General features: G+C 40.8%; 1 protein-coding gene across 16 annotated transcripts in view; it reads right to left on the bottom strand.

Moving 5' to 3' along the window:
- LOC117826867 (zinc finger protein 521) overlaps window positions 1-4255 on the bottom strand; it is a 97356-nt gene extending 93101 nt beyond the window's left edge. For 9 of the 16 annotated variants that reach the window (XM_034703253.1, XM_034703256.1, XM_034703259.1 and 6 more), the window contains exon 1: window positions 3938-4255. Coding sequence is in view for 3 of the 16 variants with exons in the window: in XM_034703251.1 (XP_034559142.1) it covers window positions 847-879 (33 nt within the window). In the remaining 13 variants the exon portion in view is untranslated. Of the gene's footprint in view, window positions 1-846; window positions 1075-3937 lie in introns of those variants that run through there. The other 7 variants (XM_034703260.1, XM_034703258.1, XM_034703251.1 and 4 more) reach the window with 2 other exon arrangements.
- Between the last annotated feature and the right edge of the window lie 16517 nt (window positions 4256-20772).

Raw genomic sequence — 20772 nt, 5'->3', positions numbered from 1 at the left:
TGACAAGTTTGTTGTAAAAAAAAACAATGCCAGCCAGGAAATGTCTTGTACCGACATGATACTGCAAAATAAAGGCATGCATTCATGATGCATCGTCATTTTTAGTCAGTCACATCACTGATTAATTTGAATCTCTAATTGTGTTGTCCTTCAAAAGTGCTACACACACACTGCAATCCTTTGAAACTCTACCAAACGCTCAAAGGCACAGTCTGTTTTCAGATCACCTAAACCCACCACAGTATTTGGAGTAAAACTGAGCAGTTATGTGGTGATTTTTTTTTTTACCACCCATAGCTTTCAGTTAGACAACGAGACGCCACAGCAAGTGTGTGTGCCACGGCATCAGAGATTTCACTCTGCCTCTCAGTGGGGTGAAATGCTCCCCAGTGGAATCCTTCACCCTCAGGTGGTGGGACCCTTCGGCAGTTCTAGCTGACCTGTGGCCCCGCTCACCCTCTGTCCATTTGGCACCAACTGCACATTGTCCAAAAAATAAAAAATAAAAAATAAAAACAAGCAGTAACTGAACTTTAAAACTCAGACAAAGTTTTAATCCCAATGAAGTGTCTCCTGAAGAAATAATAATCACTGAAGGCTATTTAGCAGAATACTCTCGCAAATGGTGAAAAACGGAGGCTTAAAAGCAGAGTCGGTCAATTACGCTCGTTAGAGGAGGGCAGATACACAGACATGCATGTACACCAACCACGCACACACGCACACACTCTTGACTTGCCTCATTAAAACCCATCCAACTACTAGAACTCAGAGATGTGAATGTTTCCCTTGAGGAGCAGGGCACGTTCATTTTGAGAAAGGCAGAAGATTCAACTTTTTTCTTACTTGCTTATAATTACAGAGATTGCTGGAATGCATGACCCTGAGAATAAGGCTGAGTCCTGGGAGAGTCCACTAGAAGCATCACCATCTTCAGTCTCGCTCTCCATTGTGTGTCTCCCTGGTTGGATGCCACCCACACCGGGCAGGAGTGAGGTCGAAGCAGTGCCCCCATCACCAGAGGAGCGCTCCCCTGGGACTTTAACTCTGCTCCAACAAGCCAAACTCCTGAGGCTGAGGGAAAAAAAAGTGACTGAAAACATTGCCCTCTCTGAGACATACTTCCGCAGTAAACTGATTAAAAAAAAGAACAAAAACAGCACAGAGAACTAACAATCAGAGGGCTTCAGAGTTGGCAAGCGAGGATGAGTGCTGCTTTCCAACTTCACTGTTATCCAAATTGTTGTGCAATTAAACACTGGAGCATGAACTCATCATATATATGCTGCTCACATCCGTGTTTTTCTCTACCAAGAACTATTGCATATAATTACCAAACAATGTGGAAGTCACGAAAAAAATAATCCTGATTTGTCGCTCAGTAAATAGTCACACCTGTTAAGATAAAGAGTCAGTGACAGCCTCCATGTCTTAACATTCTTTACAACCGAGGGGTGTCAACAAAGTAAAGAGAATGCAGAGTGAGTGGTCCTCATCAATGGTGACCTTCCAGCTGGATATCCACAACTTCCATCTTCCCAAGCCAAGGAGCCCCATGGAGCAACTCCCAAACCAGGTCATTAGCGCAGTGGTGTCACCAGACAGCAGATCACGGGCCAGAGAGGGAGCAAGAGGGGGACTCCTGGCACTGCAGCGGCTGCTGTGCGATTTGACATTCAGGGCTGGCTGATCTATGGGGCTGGGGAGACAGTGCCCTTGCTCTGGGTCTTCTCGAGGAGAAGGTCCTGGCAGTTTCTCCCTTACTTACTCCATCATAAAACTGAGGTCACAAGATGTTAGAGTCATGTCGCCTTTCCTTGCAACATCATGACTATCTGTAGAGTGTTATCATGTTTTTTATAGTGACAATATTATCACCTAGGCCACTGAGATCCATTTGACATTATTTGTACCATGTTTAAATTCCTAGACAGACTAAAACATCTGAAGTCAGTCTGGATCACTACAATTCCATAGACAGTCTCTTAGAACAACTTTAACTTAATTGTCATGGCAATAACCTCTACAAAGATGTGTTACTGGCATGAAGAGTACCATTTAACCACAATGGGACACTTTCATAGTGTGATCAAAAATCATTTTAGGGGTTTTATGTCCTTCTGAAATGGCTTTGACCTCCACAGCCCGTCTCCAGCAAATGGTGACCACTATGAACATGCCAGGAAAGAGGATCCCCTGGGGGCATTACCGTTAGCCAAGACGAACATAACATGTCCTGGTGAAAAGATGGGCATTTTTCACTTGGCCCAGCTTCAAAAGATGAAAGGAAAAGACAGCAAACCTTTCAACACTTCCCTTTTTTTCCCCAGAAATTAGATTGGGGTTTTTTTGTGCTCATTACCACTCTCTCATTAGAAGATCTTCCCTGTTAGACAAGATCAAGTCCATGCAACTCTCTACATACTGGTACCTGACCAAGCTGCAGCATGCAAGTCTGCTACAGAGCTCCTTCTCATACAGAAAATGACATACTATAAACCAGAATAATGGCACCAGTGTCAGATTACCAGGCTCAATGGATCTCACACTGACCTGAACAGCTTAGTCAAGCATATTGTTCATACTTAACAAGCGGTATGGCTAAAGAGCATGGATAAAGCTAAGTAAGAAAGTAACAAGTGCTTTTGAGTAAATGCTAAAGCAGGGATTTGAGATTGAAGGAGATATTAGATATAGACAAAGGGATATTAAAATGTCATATCCAATAGCCAACATTTGACTACAGATTAAGAAGATTCATTTATCATATTCACTGTGATAATCCAAATGGCCACCACAAAGCTTATATGGATATAAAAAGTACTGAGCACGTGAGCAGAAACCACTGTGGTGCTGAGCAGAGTTGAAACAGAGCTGCAGGTTCATCTTAGCTTACTGGCAGTACATTAAACATGTTTGCTAACACTAGAGATGTGACGTTCGCGAACGAGTCTGTCTTTCGAATGGCTCTTTTAAGTGAACGATAAGAACCGATTCGCAGTTGGAGAGACGTTTTTATATGCAGCTTGCCCACGCTGCCTTCACGTGTCACCTGTGTGCCCCATGAGTCTGAGTTTTCATGCTGCCTTCACATGAACGACCAATGCCATCTCCGAGTACGAGTTGTCCACAGCATGCTCCATGCATGTGAACGAGCCTATCGCAGCTAACTCAGGGGAGATTAGTCAGCGCCGCCGACTGGAGTGAAGACATTTATTTACTGCTGTATCAGGAAGGAGGAGATATTATGGATGGTTGATTAGGGATATCTTTAATTTAGTTCACACTTATCGTCTACATTTTGTTATTGTTTACATTGTTTTAATGTGGAACTGAGTCAAGGAGTTGAGCTCCTGTTTGTAAAGTAAAGTTTATTCTAGTTGTATTTATATCTTTTATATACATATATATGTTCTTGTGTGGAAAATGTTCCAGTAAAGTTGTTTTGCATGGAAGTTATCTGTAGTCTGCATAGTTTTTATAGTGCCACAAAGTTTTTCAGGTGGGGGAAAATTCAAAATAGTGATCTCACTGTCAAAGCATGGGGATATGGCACCATCTTATGGAATGTTTACAATGCCAAATTAAATTATAATCAATATTTCAGAATAATTCCCACCAATAGAGTATATATATATTGGTGGGATGTGTAAGTTTGAATTATTCTGATCCAACTCTTATATCTGCTACCAGTGATTGTTTCCTTGATAAAAAGGAGTTACCCCTGGTTGACTTCTATAAAATAAATAAATACAACAATGAGCCAAAGAGCCAGTCTTTTGAACGGCTCTTTGAAAGGAACCGCTCCTCATGATCCGGTTCATTTGAAAGAGCCATAACTCCCATCTCTAGCTACTGGCTATAGCTAACATAAGCCAGCATTAGAGCTTCAGCATATGACATAAAAGTTCACTGGGAGTATAAGAAACTAGCTTACCTTCACAAGCAGGTTATTTCGACAGTCCCATAAATCCTTGCTTCTTCGATTCCCTTCATGCTTGTCAAAATGTTCCCTATTGCATTAGCAGTCCTTGCAACAGACATGTCCAACTCTCCAATAGTAACACGGTCCATAATAAGCTTGAGAACTTCAGTAGAAAGTGACTGCATTTCATCGTGTTAGTTTGAAACACGTGTTCACTGTTGAACCAGAAACTGTAGACAAACTATTTTAAGTTTGCAGTTAAACTGCGCGAATTTACAGAGACACAAAGCAACCAATCATATTGCACAAAGGCCTAGAGCCAAAACATTGCGTCACTATCTCCAACGGCTTCACGCTACTTCAACGTCATCCCGTAAATTACAAACTTGATGATGTATTTAACACAGGGGCGTCAAACTCAGTTCAGGGGCCACCTACAGTCCAAGTTGATCTGAAGTGGGCCAGACCAGTAAAATCAGAACATAATAACCTATAAATAACAACAACTCTAAATTGTTCCCTTTGTTTCTGTGCGAGTACATTCTGAAAATGTTCACATTTAATGAACTATATTTTTACAAAAACAGCTGTTATATTTTTCGAAATGATGAGTCTCATAGTGGAACAGATAGATTATAATAATGAACAAGGTAAAGTTGACTATTTTGGACCCCTCAGCTCCAGCATGAACAGTTTGCTTGCTGGTGGGGTGTAGGGCTGGTGTTAGTAGTTAGTGGATCATCTTATAGTGCTCTAAAAAGTCTTTATGAATCTCAACTGGATTATGCAAACAGCAAGTAATCTGTTTTCTCACTTTGAGAAAAAAAGTTGCGTAGCACCGTCAGCACTATGATTTTATGCGGCCCCCAGAGGACAAATCTGAAATAGTAGTTACTTTTATTGAAAAATTGCAGTTAATGTCTTCTCTGTCATTTTGTCACTTTGCATTGGAACCTCTGGTGGGCCGGTTTTGGCCTGCAGGTCACACGTTTGATGCCCCTGATTTAGGTTAGGGTTAGGGTTGGGTTAGGGTTATTTTTCAAAAATACAAAATTAAAAGTCAGTTCAAAGTCTCTCTAAATTAATTTAATTTTGTATTTCTGAAAAGTCTTTTCATCACGAAAAATAACTGAGAAAGGAGCGCAATGCTTTGCCACTCCCTCTCACGGCAATTAGTTACATGAATAAAACAAACAAAAAATAAATGGATTGCTCTCGTTTCCGATCATGCTTTCTTACTGACTAAGGCACATTTTGTTAACATTTTAAACACTCATCGGTTATTTGTTTTGTTGTTGACATCAGTATTTGTAGGATTTTGTTTTATGTGATTAAAAGTTATTTTGAGTTAATCTGTTGTTTGTGTTACATTTTGACCATGACCAATGAGGCCTTCACAACGATTAAGTACATGTGAAAACCACATTCTCAGCCAGTCCTTATCACTTTTGTAGAAGCATAACATGCTAGATAAAATTGTTACCATGTTCTTTTTTACAACTCCCTCATACATCAAAGGCCATTTAGTTGCTAGTCATCATATTTGGACAAATAGCTTAAAATTACTCCTTGTCACACAACTTTTCTTGGGGATGGGAATCATAGGTGTACCCCGTGTTTAATATCCTCCTCACCCCTCCTCCTGCAGCTGCAGATAATTTTAAAAGTTGAAAATGTATTGTGTAAATGTAGAGTATATTGCGACCTTGTAACCAAACTCTTACCACTGTCAATCAGGCATCTGTATGTCTTTACAAATTTAAATAAAAGTAAAGTTTGTGACTACAGCTCCAATTCTGACTCTCTATCAGTATAACGACCTCCAGTGCAAATTAAGAGCAGCCATCTTCTCATCAGCATGTCCAATTACTTGAGGGTCGTCCCTGGAAAATAGGCAGCTGTGTAGAATGACTTGTGTGTTGTACCTCTGTGAAGGCATGTGGATAAGAAAGGCTCTGAAGGATTAGAAGAACCCTCAATCCCAGGCCATGTGCGCATTATTCATCCTACCGCCTCCTCCTCCTCACCCTCCTCACCCTTCTCACCTTCATCGCTCCCACCCGCCCACCACCTTTATGCTCCCTGATGACTCCCCCACTTCCCTGACAGTTGCATAAGCCCCGAGAACCTCTCTCCGGACCACAGTGGCGGGAGTTGGGAGTTGGGACGGTGTTAATTAAAAGAAAAGGTTAACACACACGGGGCTGACAGACGCCACATTCAGGAGGCTCCCTTGGTGGAGCAGCTGCTCTGTTTCCCCCCTTGGAGGCCCCCAGGAAGGGACCAGCGACCAGGGATGAAAGCCTGGTTATTGGGGACACCAGGATGAAGGAGTGACTGAGCTATAAAGGATGGAGCGGATGTGACCCTCACACCGAGGAGCAACCAGGGGGTGTAGCGAGTGGTTCCATTCACCTGTCCAGTGCCTCCCTGCCTGGGCCTTGGTTTGGAGCTGATTAGTGTGTCCCAGAGAAGGTCTCACCTCCCTAAACACCGCCCACACACACATACCTTCGTTAGACAGTGGGATGCATGCCAGGCCCATTTAGAGGAGTGTGTCAGAGAGGTAAGGAGAAACAGACAAAGAGTGGGATGAAAGGAGACCCGGAGAGGTATGGAGCAGCCTTTCAGAGAGAAAAAGTCATGCTGGACACAAAAGAAGGGGTCAAAGGCATACCTGGGACTTATCACGCAGAGAAGTTGAGTCTCTGAGAGGGCCCATCAAGATCCTGCACAGCTGTTGTTGCTGACTGCACCATGTGTGATGCTCTGTCTGGTGAAGATCATTAAATAATGATAAATTATCGCTCCATATTGCTCAGATAAGTAGCATTATTTTCCAAAAAAGAATATTCTTTGGGGAAAATAGTTGGCCTAGTTTAGGAGAGCTAACATTGGAATAGGTGTTTTGGATCAATTGGGAATAAATGATAAATGGATTATACTTAGCTGCAATATTTAAAGATTAATTCATTAGTAGATTAAGAACATTAAACACGGTTGATATAATACCATGAATTTATCTTTGTACTTTGGTTCTTTGTTTTCACTTGAATACAACAATACGCACTGACACCTTCCCCGCAACTGTTTCCTTGTCTTCACTATTTCTTAGGTCAAAGCATGTGATGATCAAACATAGCACACTGATTGCTACCTAAATTAATTCCAATAAATACTCATGAGCTTTTAAGACAAACAAGAGGGAGTGAAACAGTTTTTCCTTCCTTTCCCCCCCAAACAAGCAGAGATAATTAAACATCTATCCTCGGAGAAGAAGTGTTCCCACTGGAAGGTTGTTTGGTTTAAGGATTTGCTCAGTGGTTTGACTCACCAGGGACTCTCCATTTGAGTCTCAAGGTTTTATATCCCTAACAAGGCTTTAATTGCCAAGGTAACAGACCACCTGATTAAGCCTGACAATAAGTCTGCTTTATCTGTGGGGTAGAACGGAGCAGAATAGACTGCAGGGATGAAGAGGAATATTCAAATTCAGCTATCATGCGTGTTCATGTGTGAACACACATCGAGTGTTCATGTGCAATACAGTTGTTAATTTTGATATAGCCAACAAGCAGAGACACATATTGTGTGGTCATGCACCCCAGCAGTGTGAGGATAGCTCAAAAATTCTATTTACTGCACGTCAAGTTTAGAAATGCACAGCTCTGGCAGGAAAGATCCCAATTCTACTGAGAGTGTGGAGGAGGCGGCACTCAAAGCCTGAGGTCCCATGCCATGTGCCCTCCTTATTGTAACGAGTGCATTTCTCTCCTCAAACTCTGACTGGTGAGTGCGTTGAGGAGGAGGAGAGGGGGTTGGGGGTGTAGGGGGGTATTCTTCAGAGGAGATGGGGAGCGTCTGGTGGTGAAAAACTCTGTGTTAGAGTCCCATCTCTCCTGTCAGAGGGCTGACACAGGGCATCCAGGGATGCGGGGCCTTTGGTGCTCTGAGTCTGGACACTGGCCTAGTTTCCCTCCTCTCCTCTCCCCTCCACAACCCCTCTACCCCCCACCCCTCCTACAACATCCCACCTACAAAACACTCCTCAGCCGCCCCATCTCATCTGTTCTTTACTGTCATCCTGACCTCAATGAACTGCCCTACTCTAACACCTCCTCTCTGTCCCTTCTCTGTCACCATGCATTGCCTTCTTTGTTGCGATCACTTTTTTCCAGGGGAGTCTGTGAAAGTTGAAATATTAAAAAATCAGTGAAGAAGTAAACAATCAAAACAAAGATGTGTCTAGCTGTTTCCCAAATCAATGCGACATTCTAATGTCTTCGTTCTGCCTGTAATTTCCCCTCACTGAGAAAAATATTGTCACAACAGTCACAAGTTGCACCAAAAATACCTTGATTTTTTTCATGTTGATGATGGTCACTAATCTCTGCACAACGCAGTGCACAGACATGACAGCTGCTCCAGCAAGAATAACTGAGACAGATCTGGATTGTGGATTAACAATGGTTGAAAAATAAAGTTTTGTTTGATTTGTTGATGGTTTCTTTAAAAAAAAATGAGAAGCTTAACAAAAAAAGACAAGATTTCTTTTGGATGATGAAGTAAACCACTTATGATTTAGTAACATGAAAAGTTTTCCAGGTAACAGTAATTTTGAAAAACTTCCTATTAAAACAACATTTATTCATCTTCAAAGTTAATAATATGTTAGGGTTAGTTTTAATTTGTAATGAAAGCTTTTCTTTCAGGGAGATTCACAGGCAAGCAGAACCATCACTAATATCTTAAGACTGATTTATATTTCTGTGACAAATCTAGGCATTGGCAAATGTTGTAGATTCACGTAGCCCTGTACTTACGCAAAAGCTTATGTACGTGGCCTGACGGGCACCTCCTCAAACATGTATTATGTGCAATTTCAGCATTTCCAGCATTGTCATGCACTGACTGTACATTACATATCCTCTGATGTCTTGTTCTTTTTATTTTATGCAATAATTGCAGTGTGATCAGTGTGTATCAGCTCCAACCCCCACATTTAACTAATTGTTTCAGTCATTTTTTTCCTATGCACAAACAATCAGAGAATATAGCAGGACCAGAAACTGACGATGTGACTAACACAGAAATGACTCTGCCAATTAGCGTCTAAGTCGAGTATTGCAGAGTGAAGCCGACACTCTAACACACAAGTATGTAGTTCTTACACGTTGTGGACAAACAGGGGCCTTGGTTCATACTTGTGTGTGTTGTGTTTGCTGATAAAAATGTCATCGCTCTTTATTTTAAATGTTTAACGCACTACTCACAATACATTTCTGATACAGAAATTATCGCCTCATTGGACACTCCCTGGCAGGGTTGAAAGGCATATAAATCATCCAAATAGAACTAATCAATCTCCCATTGGTGTTTTGGTAGATCATACAGAGACCTCAATGTTTATTTCAGTATGTTCCATGACCAGGGAAAAAATCCTCACAGTAGGTTTAGTGCAGGGGTCCCCAAACTTTTTCCTGTGAGGGCCACATAACTTTTCCCTTCTCTGATGGGGGCCGGGGTCAGTTTGTAACAGAAAAAGTGTGACGATCGCAGGGGTGCCTAAACGTAAAACATTTATTGTTTTCCAGAAAGCCACACATAACCAAATATTAATAACCCTTTCCGGGATCTTCACAGAAAAAAAAGTCAGGAAATAAAAAATAACACTATTAATGAAATAAATAATAACCAAATAACCCTCTCTGGGATCTTCACAGAAAAAAGTCAGGAAATAAATAACACTATTTGTGAAATAAATAATAACCAAATAACCGTCTCTGGTAGGCTGTTGTGCAGGGGGCCGTATCCGGCCCGCGGGCCGTATCCGGCCCGCAGGCCGTAGTTTGGGGACCACTGGTTTAATGTGTTAATTTGCACCAGCTAATAAAGTGATAAAAAAAGACAGCCTTGCTTGTTTTGTGAAACAGGTTGCTGTGGGATTGTGATCCTTTTCAACAATGGTACAGCAACCTAACTCTTTATAAATGTTAATAACATTTATAAAAAATGATTTAATTGCATTAACTGAAATTTGGCACTGAGCAGTGACAATACTCTTTGGAAAGGCCACCATCATGAAACCAAAAAGTGACACAAACGTCTCTGTTTTGTTTTTCAAAGTTATCTTACAGGAGAGCACAAGACAAGTGTCAACATCCTGCTCCTTTCAGCCCTTTAAGTGAAACTGTAAAGTTGAAAGCTGAAAAGTAGACATTAGGAACTTTGGGTTTTTGTCCATTTTGGTGCTCCCTGTGGACAAAGCCATGCCTCTTTTCTCTTTGCTGAATTTTCCTGTTCATGTGTAAGCACTATTTTATGATATAAGGTTAATAAAAATATAACCTCATCCTGTTTTCTTGTAACAGTCAAACATAACACATGTGAATCTTTGTTGTTGAAAAAGTTTAGTAAATAAATAAATAAATAAAGGCTGTTTTGATATTGTGCATTTAATGACTCTCTAGCACCTACTGTCCAGCAGCAGTTTCAGACATTAAAAACAACCCATGTGAGTCTTGGTAATTTTAGTCTTGTTTGCTCTGGTAGGTTATATGGAATCAAAAGTATCAGTTTCAGTTTGCTTCATAATCAGCTGAAAACTCCTCAGAGGGCTTTTAATAATAAAGTATAATAATTAAAAGGATTTATATAGCGCTTTTCTTGATACTCAAAGTCGCTTTTAACTTTACTTTATTTTTTTATGTATTTAGTCCTCTAAAAAGTTGTAATCTGATATTTACCTCTCAATGCTGCATGTCTACTGCTGTAGCTTGTCCCAGATGAGGCAGTGATGAACTCTCATTGGCCTATGACATTGCAATTGACACTGTTGGTATCCAATGTCAAACACATTGAACAATACTACACTAATGCCTATTTTGCCACACTGTTGATGCACTTGGATTTTTCAGTCCGGGATCACAGGAGTCTCTTTTCAAAGCTTTACCAGTGTGACATTACAAAACTGCTACTGTATACAAATGATATCTCACCAACCCAAAAAACAACACTCAAAGCACCTCTGTCATGTGAAAATGTTGTACATGTCACTTCATGGAATTCAGCCTGACATGACGCGTCAACTCGTACACTTCACAACATGGGGTGTGTGCGTGCATGTGGCTATGGAAATGTTCCATGTCAGGATGGTGCTCTCTCTTTCTCTGGCAGGTGTAAATGGTGCACGTTTCTGTCTTGTTCAACACCCATGCTATTTTGATGTGTTGGCAATCCCTTTGCCAGACCAATAACTCCCTCACACCAACACTACTCTTTCATGCTGCTTGCTTTATTCTCATTCTTGGGGGGGAATCCTCTTGAGATACATACTGTGCCTCTTAATTTCCCTCGGGATGCATGCAGGAAACATACACTAGTGATTTTTCCAGGGATGAAGCACAGGGAAAACATCAGATCAGGATGTATCATGGCATCTACTGCTCCTGGGTCAGATTACCAGTTAAGTGGGTTCCATAACTTGTCACATAAGTCCACGTTTTGCATTCCTCCTCTTTGTTTGTCTTCTGTTTGAGTTCGCTCTTTTGTTTTCTTCAGCTGGGGTTGGAATTATTCTGAACAGCGAGCAACATGCAGCCAGTCAGCACAGCATCGAAAGGGGGAGGAGAATCCCAGGAGAGCATGTGGCCCGGTGGGTTTGGTTTGTACACCCGTCACACACTTCTGAGGGGTGACGTGCATCACTGCTCCACTGAGGGAGAGCCTCTGCCATGTTTACTGTCATGTTCCAAGGTATGCTACGTGGCTTCAAACACATCAAACACATCTACAGGAATACTGATATTGGGAATGCCATGGGGAGCCACACGAAGAGGTACAGACACACTCCTGAAAACACACACATGCCCACAAAAGTGCCAGGAGCAATCGGCGACCAGAAAAAGAGCAAATGTGTGTTTTTAAAGTTCTGTCCTTATTTCTATCAAATTGTCTATGAATGTAATACATATATTTACATAGATACATGTTTTTTAAAGTCATGACAAATTACTATATTTTTCAAAGACTGCAGTGTTGGATAGAGTCTCAATCATGTTTGCACTGCTGTATCTAAAGTTGCCATTATGCCATTGTCTCTGTACGGTTGTTTCCATAGTAACAATGCCAACAGCAACACCTAAAATGAAAAATGAGATGAGAAGTTTTTGTTAAGATTTGAGGGCCGACTGGAACAGAAATAATTAAATAGTCTGGTGAGTTTAAAACAAAACTAAATAAAAACCATATCATTAAATGTAAAATATTTTATTACTAACTACAGTTTCTTGTCAAGATATCCCTCAGTATATTCGACATTTGACATAAGATTCCATACATTGCAGAACCTGTTGTTTTTCATTTGCAATCACCAGGCTTAATTGGCATGCTGTCCCATAGCTGCACTTGATTTTTGATGAATGGTCAAGACTGATTTGACTAGCAAAGTGCCCCCCTCCCAGCCTGCCGCTTGTAGTGTTGACGAGGGGCTGAGCTATTTGTCGTGCCTCTGGGTGTGAGGATGAGGAAGGGGGGGGAACAGCCTGGAGTTCCTGCCTGGCTCAGGGGGAGGTTGGACTGGATTAGACGGCTGACAGCTGGGCCACATCTCTGGAGGCGCGGGGCGGAGAGGCCCCCTGTCTGCCTGCCTCTGCACCAAGTGTCAATTTGAGCATGAAGGAAGGATGGAGTGAGCCAAAGAGTAAGTAAGTAAGTGAGCCGAGTGGGGGCCACTGGTAGTCCTGGGTGGATTGACATCAGCGGTGCATGGGCCGTGCACACCGTTAGGCATCAGGAAACACACTGTTTATTTAGCGGGCTTTGACTTGGGGGCACAAACGTGTGCACACCTGGACAGACACACGGACACAAGACAAAACACTCTTACAAGGGTGTAGCTCTTGACTGCTCTTGTATGCATAGTGATGCACAAAGTCTGCACGACACGGGGAAAAAACAAGCTTAGCTGTTTGACTTCAAAATGCAAGTGTTGCTATTAATTGCATTCGTTTCATAATCAAAGCCTAATCTTTTCTTCACTGAATCAAAGCTTTTCAATAATGCAGAAATGGCGGTGAAAGTAGCTCGCCTCAGGTGGTATCCTGTACAATTATGTGCAATCAAGATTACAAACTACTTCAAAATCAAACGCACTATTATTTTATGTCTATTTCCAGTGACGGGAAATGTAATTCAATCTGACTCCTCTAAGTGGTTGCATTACTTGATAGGCCGACTTTCAACATTTACTTCCAGAGGAGATTCCTTGATAAAGTGTTTGATTGTAGCGTGCATAACAACTGGCATAATTTACTTGAGCTGCACACCGTTAATATGAAGAATGTTCCGGTGCCATAGGAGGATTTTCTATAATAGGTTTTCTCTAATCCTGAGAGACTGCTTTGTGTATTTCCTGCACTGAGACTTGGCTATCAGAGGGACGTGGGATGTGGGCCGGAGTCGACTTTATTAGCTGGTGATGTTCTAATGTGATTTATTTTTATAAATGAGACTGGGCTGGGAATGCAAGTGGGGGTGGAGGCCAGTATGCAAATATGGACCCTCATTAAACACCACCACCACACAACATTATCTGCCGCTCCTCAGATTGCTTGTGTACATTAACGAGGTGCAGCCATGTCTGCTAACTAATGACAGTGTAATGATCAGAGCCTTCATGATAAAGTCATCAGCAGGCATGACATTTACACATTGGATGTATTAGGAGGAGCTCTACCACCCATACACTCCAGTGAACCCCAGGTTAGTGCTCATAAACAGATCCATTTGAGGAACTCAGAAGCGATTAAAAGTGTGAATTTAGAGATTAGAACAGTGACCTTCAGTGAACACAAACAACTTCTCATATCTTTGTGTCTCAGACGAAAACTTTTTCCCTTCAGTTTTAGTGAGTCTTATGTTAAGATTTTAAGCTTCCCTAAAGATAGTAAATAATTATCTGACCCTTGGGCTGCTGAAATCCTTTGAAAACACACCAAATAAAGAAACCAAAACATAAGCATTGAGCTTTTTGAAATAGGAAGTATAGAGAAAGTATAGCTCTGTGTTAATGCAAGCTCTCTTGTGCTCTGTAAAAAACTCAAAACTGCTGTTTGAACCAAGCGGTAACCTCTGGTCTCAAACTATGAACATGCGTAAGTGATATAAACTGCAATTCATCGAGAATCCGCTTGAGGCTGGCTGCAGAAACACCAGAAACCACATAGACATGAATGGGAAAAAGAGGACCTTTGCAGCATTAATAAACATGTTTACAGCCTGGTTCAAAAAATGTCTTGTCCCTACGTAGCTCATTTCTCTATCGGCACACACTGAACGGGGGGTGAATTTTTTTCTAACGCCACATTCAGAAGATATTAAGATTACGAGTTTTTGCCCAAATAAGGACATGACTGACTTGACTCCCGGTCGGGAACACATAGCTGCTGGCTTAGAGGCTCAAACTACGCCCCATTACGTCATACTGAGTTCAACATTTCCATTGAGGCTGCTGCCGTCGATTGGCTTCAAAACAGCGCTCAGGAACAGATGGGTGACATCACTGATACTACGTCTATTATTTATACAGTCTATGGTTTTAACTCATGGTCTTAATGTATTGCTATCTAAAATCCTCTGTCTGTTTAGACTGACTATGATTACAAACTACAAATAATCAAACATTTTCTGTTAAAGTTCCAGCAAACTCTAACTTTACCTGTATTCACATACACACAAAACTTCCAGCCAGCATTTTCTGGGTGTGCTGCATGTGTGAATGCAAACTGCCAGAATTTTAACCAACAACATCCAGAATTCTCCTGCCTGCTTCCTAGTAAAATGTCATCTGAAGTCAGGTGAGTTGGAGTGCCAGTCACCCTAAAGCACTTTGTGGCCTACTGAGGCTACACGTTGTAGGAGTTGCTGGTTCGACCCCCTGCCTTCCCCAACTCTAAACTCCACAGATTTCCTGTCTTTCTTCAGCTGTCCTAACTATAAAAGGCTAAAATCTATCCAAAAGAAAAGTCAGGGTGAGCTTATGTGAGAATGCAGCAGGGCATATTTGGTAAAAGAAGTGGTGATGATGTCATGCAACGTGTGCACACATTGACAAGCTAAACATAGTAGAGCAAATACAAAAATCTGAGAGTTAAGAAGAAGGATGATAGAAAAGTTCTGGAGATGTTCAGGATCTAATATGTGAAAGAGACTTTTATGTCAATTTTGGTAACCCCAGGGGACAAAGCAGTCAAAGCAGTCCCATGTCTTTGCTGATTTTGTCCTGTACATATGTAAAAGTGTTGTTATTTTATTTCAATTATTCACTTGTGCTGCCATTAAATGGTCAAATATATCACTCACTGAATCTTGGCTGCTAAAAAAAGAACTCTATAAAGACAGTAAGTCTTCATTCGGATGGTCTTGTTTACTTTTATATGTCCCACCGAGGCATCAACATTAATATCAGTCTGTTTCATAACCAGTTACAACGTCTTCACGTGAGCTTTATGTGGCTTGACTTTGTTTCATGCGGGATGCTGTATTCCACAGGATCTAAAATCGAAAACAAATCATCTTCTTTATAAGCAGCTCTTAGGTTGGGTAGCGTTTGTTTTAAGATTTTGCAAAATGACCATGCTATCCTGCTCTGCAGTTTTATTTTTGGTTCTTCAAACTTTCTTCTGAAGTTGGGATGCTGCTCTCTGGGGAGTCTCATGAGCCCATTTCTGTGTAAAGATGTTTATCTTTATAGCTTTTGCAAGACTTAGGAGATTAACCCCATAACAAGCAGACATCTTATAGTTGATCTCGGCATCATTAAACCACATTAATAACCCATGGAAGTGCAAACAGCTTTTTTTTTATCATCTTAATTACACGACATCTAAGGTCTCTATCTAAAGATGACTCTCTTTAGAGATGAGACGGGCTCTGTGACTTCGAGGTACTTGGTTTTTGTGTGTGTGTGTGTGTGTGTGTGTGTGTGTGTGTGTGTGCTCATCTGACAAAAAAAAAGAACCTGGTGCTAAAAAATGTGCGTGTACACACTGAGACACGCACACACTCACACACCAGCCATCCAAACTAAAAAGGATGCCATTGCCCATTAGAGAGATGGATTGACAGGAGTGCAGAATAAATCTTTGTGGCAGTGAGTCAGAAATATAAATAGAGCACCTAAGATAGATTTGTCTCTGGTGTTGATGAAGTTACCTTTGGGGGTAGAGCTCTATCTTTTTAGTAATGAGGACAACCACAAACAGTTTGGTCTCCTAATGAGAAATGATAGTTTTTGAGGTGCCATACAAAACTGCCATAGAATAACACCTCATTTAAGCATTTTCTCTGTGATTCTAAACAAGAATGCCAAAAGTGGGATTCAATTGTGAAAGAATCAGCCCCACCTGGTGGCTTTGATGTAGACCAAACATTTCTATACATGGAGTGGAGACATTGTTCTTCATTAGTATCAGTAATCTGCACCACTTCTGTGTTGTTGCAATATCTTTAATGAGAGGGGTTTTTTTCAGCTGTCTTGGGTGGTTATAAAATGTTAAATCAGCTTGGGAGTGGCTTTAGAAGACATTTATTTTTAGCATGTAAGCACTTATTGTATTATTACAAGAATTCTACCTTTAAATCAAACATCTGCTGTTTTTAACGCTCACACAATCTTTTTAAGTATCTGTAATCAAAACTATCTTTACATAAGAAAAAACCCACGTCATTAACAGTAGAACAACTTTAATTAGATCAATAAATGATGGTAAAATCAGGTAGGCAGGGGAGGGAAGGAATGCTCTATTAGCCATTTTATCATCAAAGTGAGTGCTGTGCTAATTATGTTAGCAGCACCCAGTCAGAGCAGCCCCACCAGAGACTGATAACAGAGGACTGCCCAGGGTTACAGTGATTGCACACCACAAACTCCCACCAGGCCATCTCATTGGACCAGTTGGGCTGCTGATATTCATGCAAAAATAAGATGCATAATAATATAGAACAGGACTAAGAAGGTGTGGCATGCAATGTTTTTTTTGTTTTTTTTTAACAGGAGTTTGAGAGCTGGCATCCCATTAGGGGCTGTATTGCTAATCAATGTGAGGCATTATAGGTTGTATAAATCACACTCTGACACCTGCTGTACGGGTCGTTAACAGAGAAGTCACCAGGGAGGAATAGACGGAACAAAAACATGCAGACACAGAACAGAGATGTCTGAAGCTCAGGCTGAGGCAGTGAAAACCAAACACTATCATAGTGATCAAGTAGCTGATCAATGGAAAGATTAGTGAGGTCATACACTAAACGACTATGTTTCATTTAGTAAAGCAAATATTGGTTTGCTAGAGAGATACACTCTTTCTGCTTTCTAGTAATGCTATGTAATCTAGGCTCAAGTGATTATTTGCAATTTGCAGTTACCAAACAACCGCAGCACACCGGAGGTTACTCTCAAATATTAGGAGGCAAGAGAAAAAAGAAAAAAGAGGTTCCTGTGAATTTTTTTTAATTGAGGATGTAGTTATTCTGCCCGAAAAGGCATGCAGGAAAGTGCACACGCAGGCATTTGTAACCTGAGTGTGTTACAGAGGGGGACCATCTGAAGACTCGCAGGCCCTTTGATGTCTTCTGAACACGGGCATAATGCATGTGTAATTAATAAGCCATTTGCATATGATGAACTAGGGCACTTAGTCAATGTTCCTGGGATACAAATACCTGAGGAAAACAATAACAACAGAGAACATTAAAAAAGGGAGTCTACGCAAAAAAAAAGACAAATCTATGGCCCGCTTCGGATTAGAAATACATTAGCAGCTAATTATGTCCTAATTGCCAATATTTTAGCAGGTGTTTGTACTTAACCAGTAGTAATGCCCTCCTGGAACAAGCTCATCAGGGTTATTCTCAGGTGAATCTCTGCAGTCCTGGATGATTAGGATGTGACAAGATGGACTTCTGGTCAGAAAACATGGGTAATAATGATGCTGCTGAATGAGAAAACAAAGAGGACAACATGAAAACCCTGCAGCATTAATAATAATGATCGGAATCTGAATAATAATGTAAGGAACACAGATAAATAGAATAATCTAAAGCCAAAATGAAAGTGAAGGACAAGAAGAGAGGGATGATGTTACTTTAGAGCCATCTATGGCTGAATACAAATGTAACCATGGCGATTATGAGCCGTTACTGGTGCTGGGCATTAGTGCCGAGAGCACACAGTTCAAAGAAGAGTATTAATTTTTGGCCAAATATTTTCAAAGCAATCAAAGACTCTGGGAGGTGGAATTCTCTCACCTAATCAAACAGCAAGTGTAACCCAGCGCCTGATTAAATATTGAGCTAAGAACTTTCAGATATCTTTTTTCATCGGCCTGCTGGCATTTTGGCAGCAAGGGAGCATCAAACTCCCATAAGTCCTTGGAGTTGGTCCACTCTGGAAAAGCGCTGAGCCAGCAAATCAAACTGTAGAAATGTCATGGAGAGGGAAGAGGAAGTGAACCACAAGCATGCATCAAATTCGAGTCGTCTTCCAACACTGACATTTGAGTTCTTGATGAGGTCCAGATGAGGAATGCTGTGGAAAGTTAACTTGGGTCAAGTCTGACAAATAGCAGAATTATGACGCATCAAACATTGCATAATAAGTTACAAGGTAAAAGTACAGTGAGGATTTCTTGTTACAGACTTTTTGAGGGATATCACAGGTGTGCATGATGAATGGTGGATGATGAAAATAAAGATGTAGTAACAACAACTTTAGCATAACATCAGACAAAATGTATGATATGATTTTTGTTCAGTCAAAAACAGCAGCTTTCATTGGTGGCATCACAATGCTATTTCCAGGCTAGATAAAACAATCACACAAAAATATCCACACCAAACTATGCAACATTTCAGGTTTATTATAAAACCCTCTTGCTAGTATCATCCTCAACATGGCTCTGTCCATTTTGGTAAGGTTTTCTAGTTACAACAAAATTATTTACTACTTCACATATAAAGTATTTAACTATTGAAATAGGGAAAGGCTTTTATTATGAAGAAGTGACAGAAAACTATTTTTCCTTAATTATGTTAACTGGCAAATTATTTCTCAACAATATGTGTCCATATAAAGAAGGTAGTGGTGTTGTGATGCTCTTAAAGGCATAGTTCTGTTTTTTGTGAAGTGGGGTTGTATGAGGTACTTTTCAATAGTAAGTGTATTACCAACAGGGGATCCTGTCCGGATGCTATATCAGCTGTTATAGACAGAGTCAACTTTACCACATCATTTAACTAATGTAAGAAAGACTGGCTTAGACATTATTGACAGTGTAAGGATGCACTCTATTCAGAAGTTTGTCAGTGCTTTACTTTGCTGTCAGAAAGCTGTTTTACGGATGTGACAAATGCATGTTCCTCTGCCTATAGTTCACTGATCAGCTGTTCAGGTCCATGATGTACAAATCTACTTGACTTTTACCTACCACACTGATAAACAGTGGATTTCAATGTTAGTTGCTTAAAGTTCAAGTGAGAGCCGAAAACGTACTTTGAAGACTAACTACAATTAGACCTGTTTAGTTTTCCAATTAAACTTCTGAAAATTGAGGAGGAGAAGTGGTGCTCAGTTCAATAGATAAGTCTGGATGTTGGGTGATGCAGAGTGCATCCGTTTGTGAATCGCGGGTATCCTCTGATTCAGAAAGTTCCTGAAATACTTTTGTTACAAAGTCCCACTTATGGCAGCAGCTCTCAGGGTTCATGGGTGTGGACTCACTGTTTACACTTCTGCACCAACAGGTCTCTCCTCAGTCTGTTGAGTCTCTTTCTTCATTCTTGTAAACTCCAGTTCATAAAAGTGTCTTCTTGCATCCAGAATAAACAGCATGTGATCAATGCTGTCAAAATCACTCATATTTAAGTTTGGTTGTATTTAAGTATCTTTTTAAGCTGATCCCTGCACTGCAGGCAGAGGGACATGAATATGTTACCACCACTAATAGGGCTGAAACAAATGTACTTACTTACAGCCAAGTAAAGCTCCTAATAGTTCTTAATAGAATGTGCACTGAGAACGACATAAACATTTGTTCCCAGTGAAATTATGTGGTAAAATTGACCCATCTGTGCCATTTTTGGCCTAGTTTGTGTGCTAGTTCTCTGCTCACTCTCTCAACAAAGCCAAATCTGAAAATGATCATCTCCTGAACCAGTTACACTCTTGACTTTTATTTCTAAGAGGTTTAGATTCTAGTTACCATCAGTAGGCGCAGTCTTTGTCAAAGTAAGTCAAAATGTGTCCTGTGAAGAGAGGCTTTTTTCTGTTTCTACGTTTAATTGCACAAATGTATCCTGTTTATCACTATAGTTCAGATTGTTAGTCATAAAAAAAAGCTGATGTAGTCTTTGCAGAGGTCTTCAGAGGATCATAATGCCACATATCCCTTTGTGTTAGTGAATCTACCTCAAACAAACACACAGGGCCTTTGATATTTCCCTCTTAGTTTCACAAGTCTTAAATAGCATTTTCCCAGTTCCTGACTCAATACCCAGTGTTGCTTCAAATATCTGTTCAACTTTTTCCTCCACCTTTTTTTTTTTTGTTTTACTCCACTCGCTAACCATTGTATTGTTCGACCTTGAGTGAGATGCTGTCAGGCGCTTTTTAGAACATAAGCGTTGCAGTTTCCCATAATCCACTGGGAGTGTTGAGGTGAGAGCTGTGGCCCAGTAGCACTCTGAGTGGCTGGCAGCGGATCAAAAGCAAACGAGGTTCCTGAGCTCATTCCAATTATAACAGCACACACTATCAACTACAAATACAAACAGCACGTAAGTGATAGCGC

The sequence above is a fragment of the Notolabrus celidotus genome, chromosome 15, assembly GCF_009762535.1.
Source record: "Notolabrus celidotus isolate fNotCel1 chromosome 15, fNotCel1.pri, whole genome shotgun sequence".
In the NCBI taxonomy this organism is placed as follows: Eukaryota; Metazoa; Chordata; class Actinopteri; order Labriformes; family Labridae; genus Notolabrus; species Notolabrus celidotus.
The sequence above is the reverse complement of the archived record's forward strand: the minus strand, read 5'-3'. Positions and strand labels throughout refer to the sequence as shown.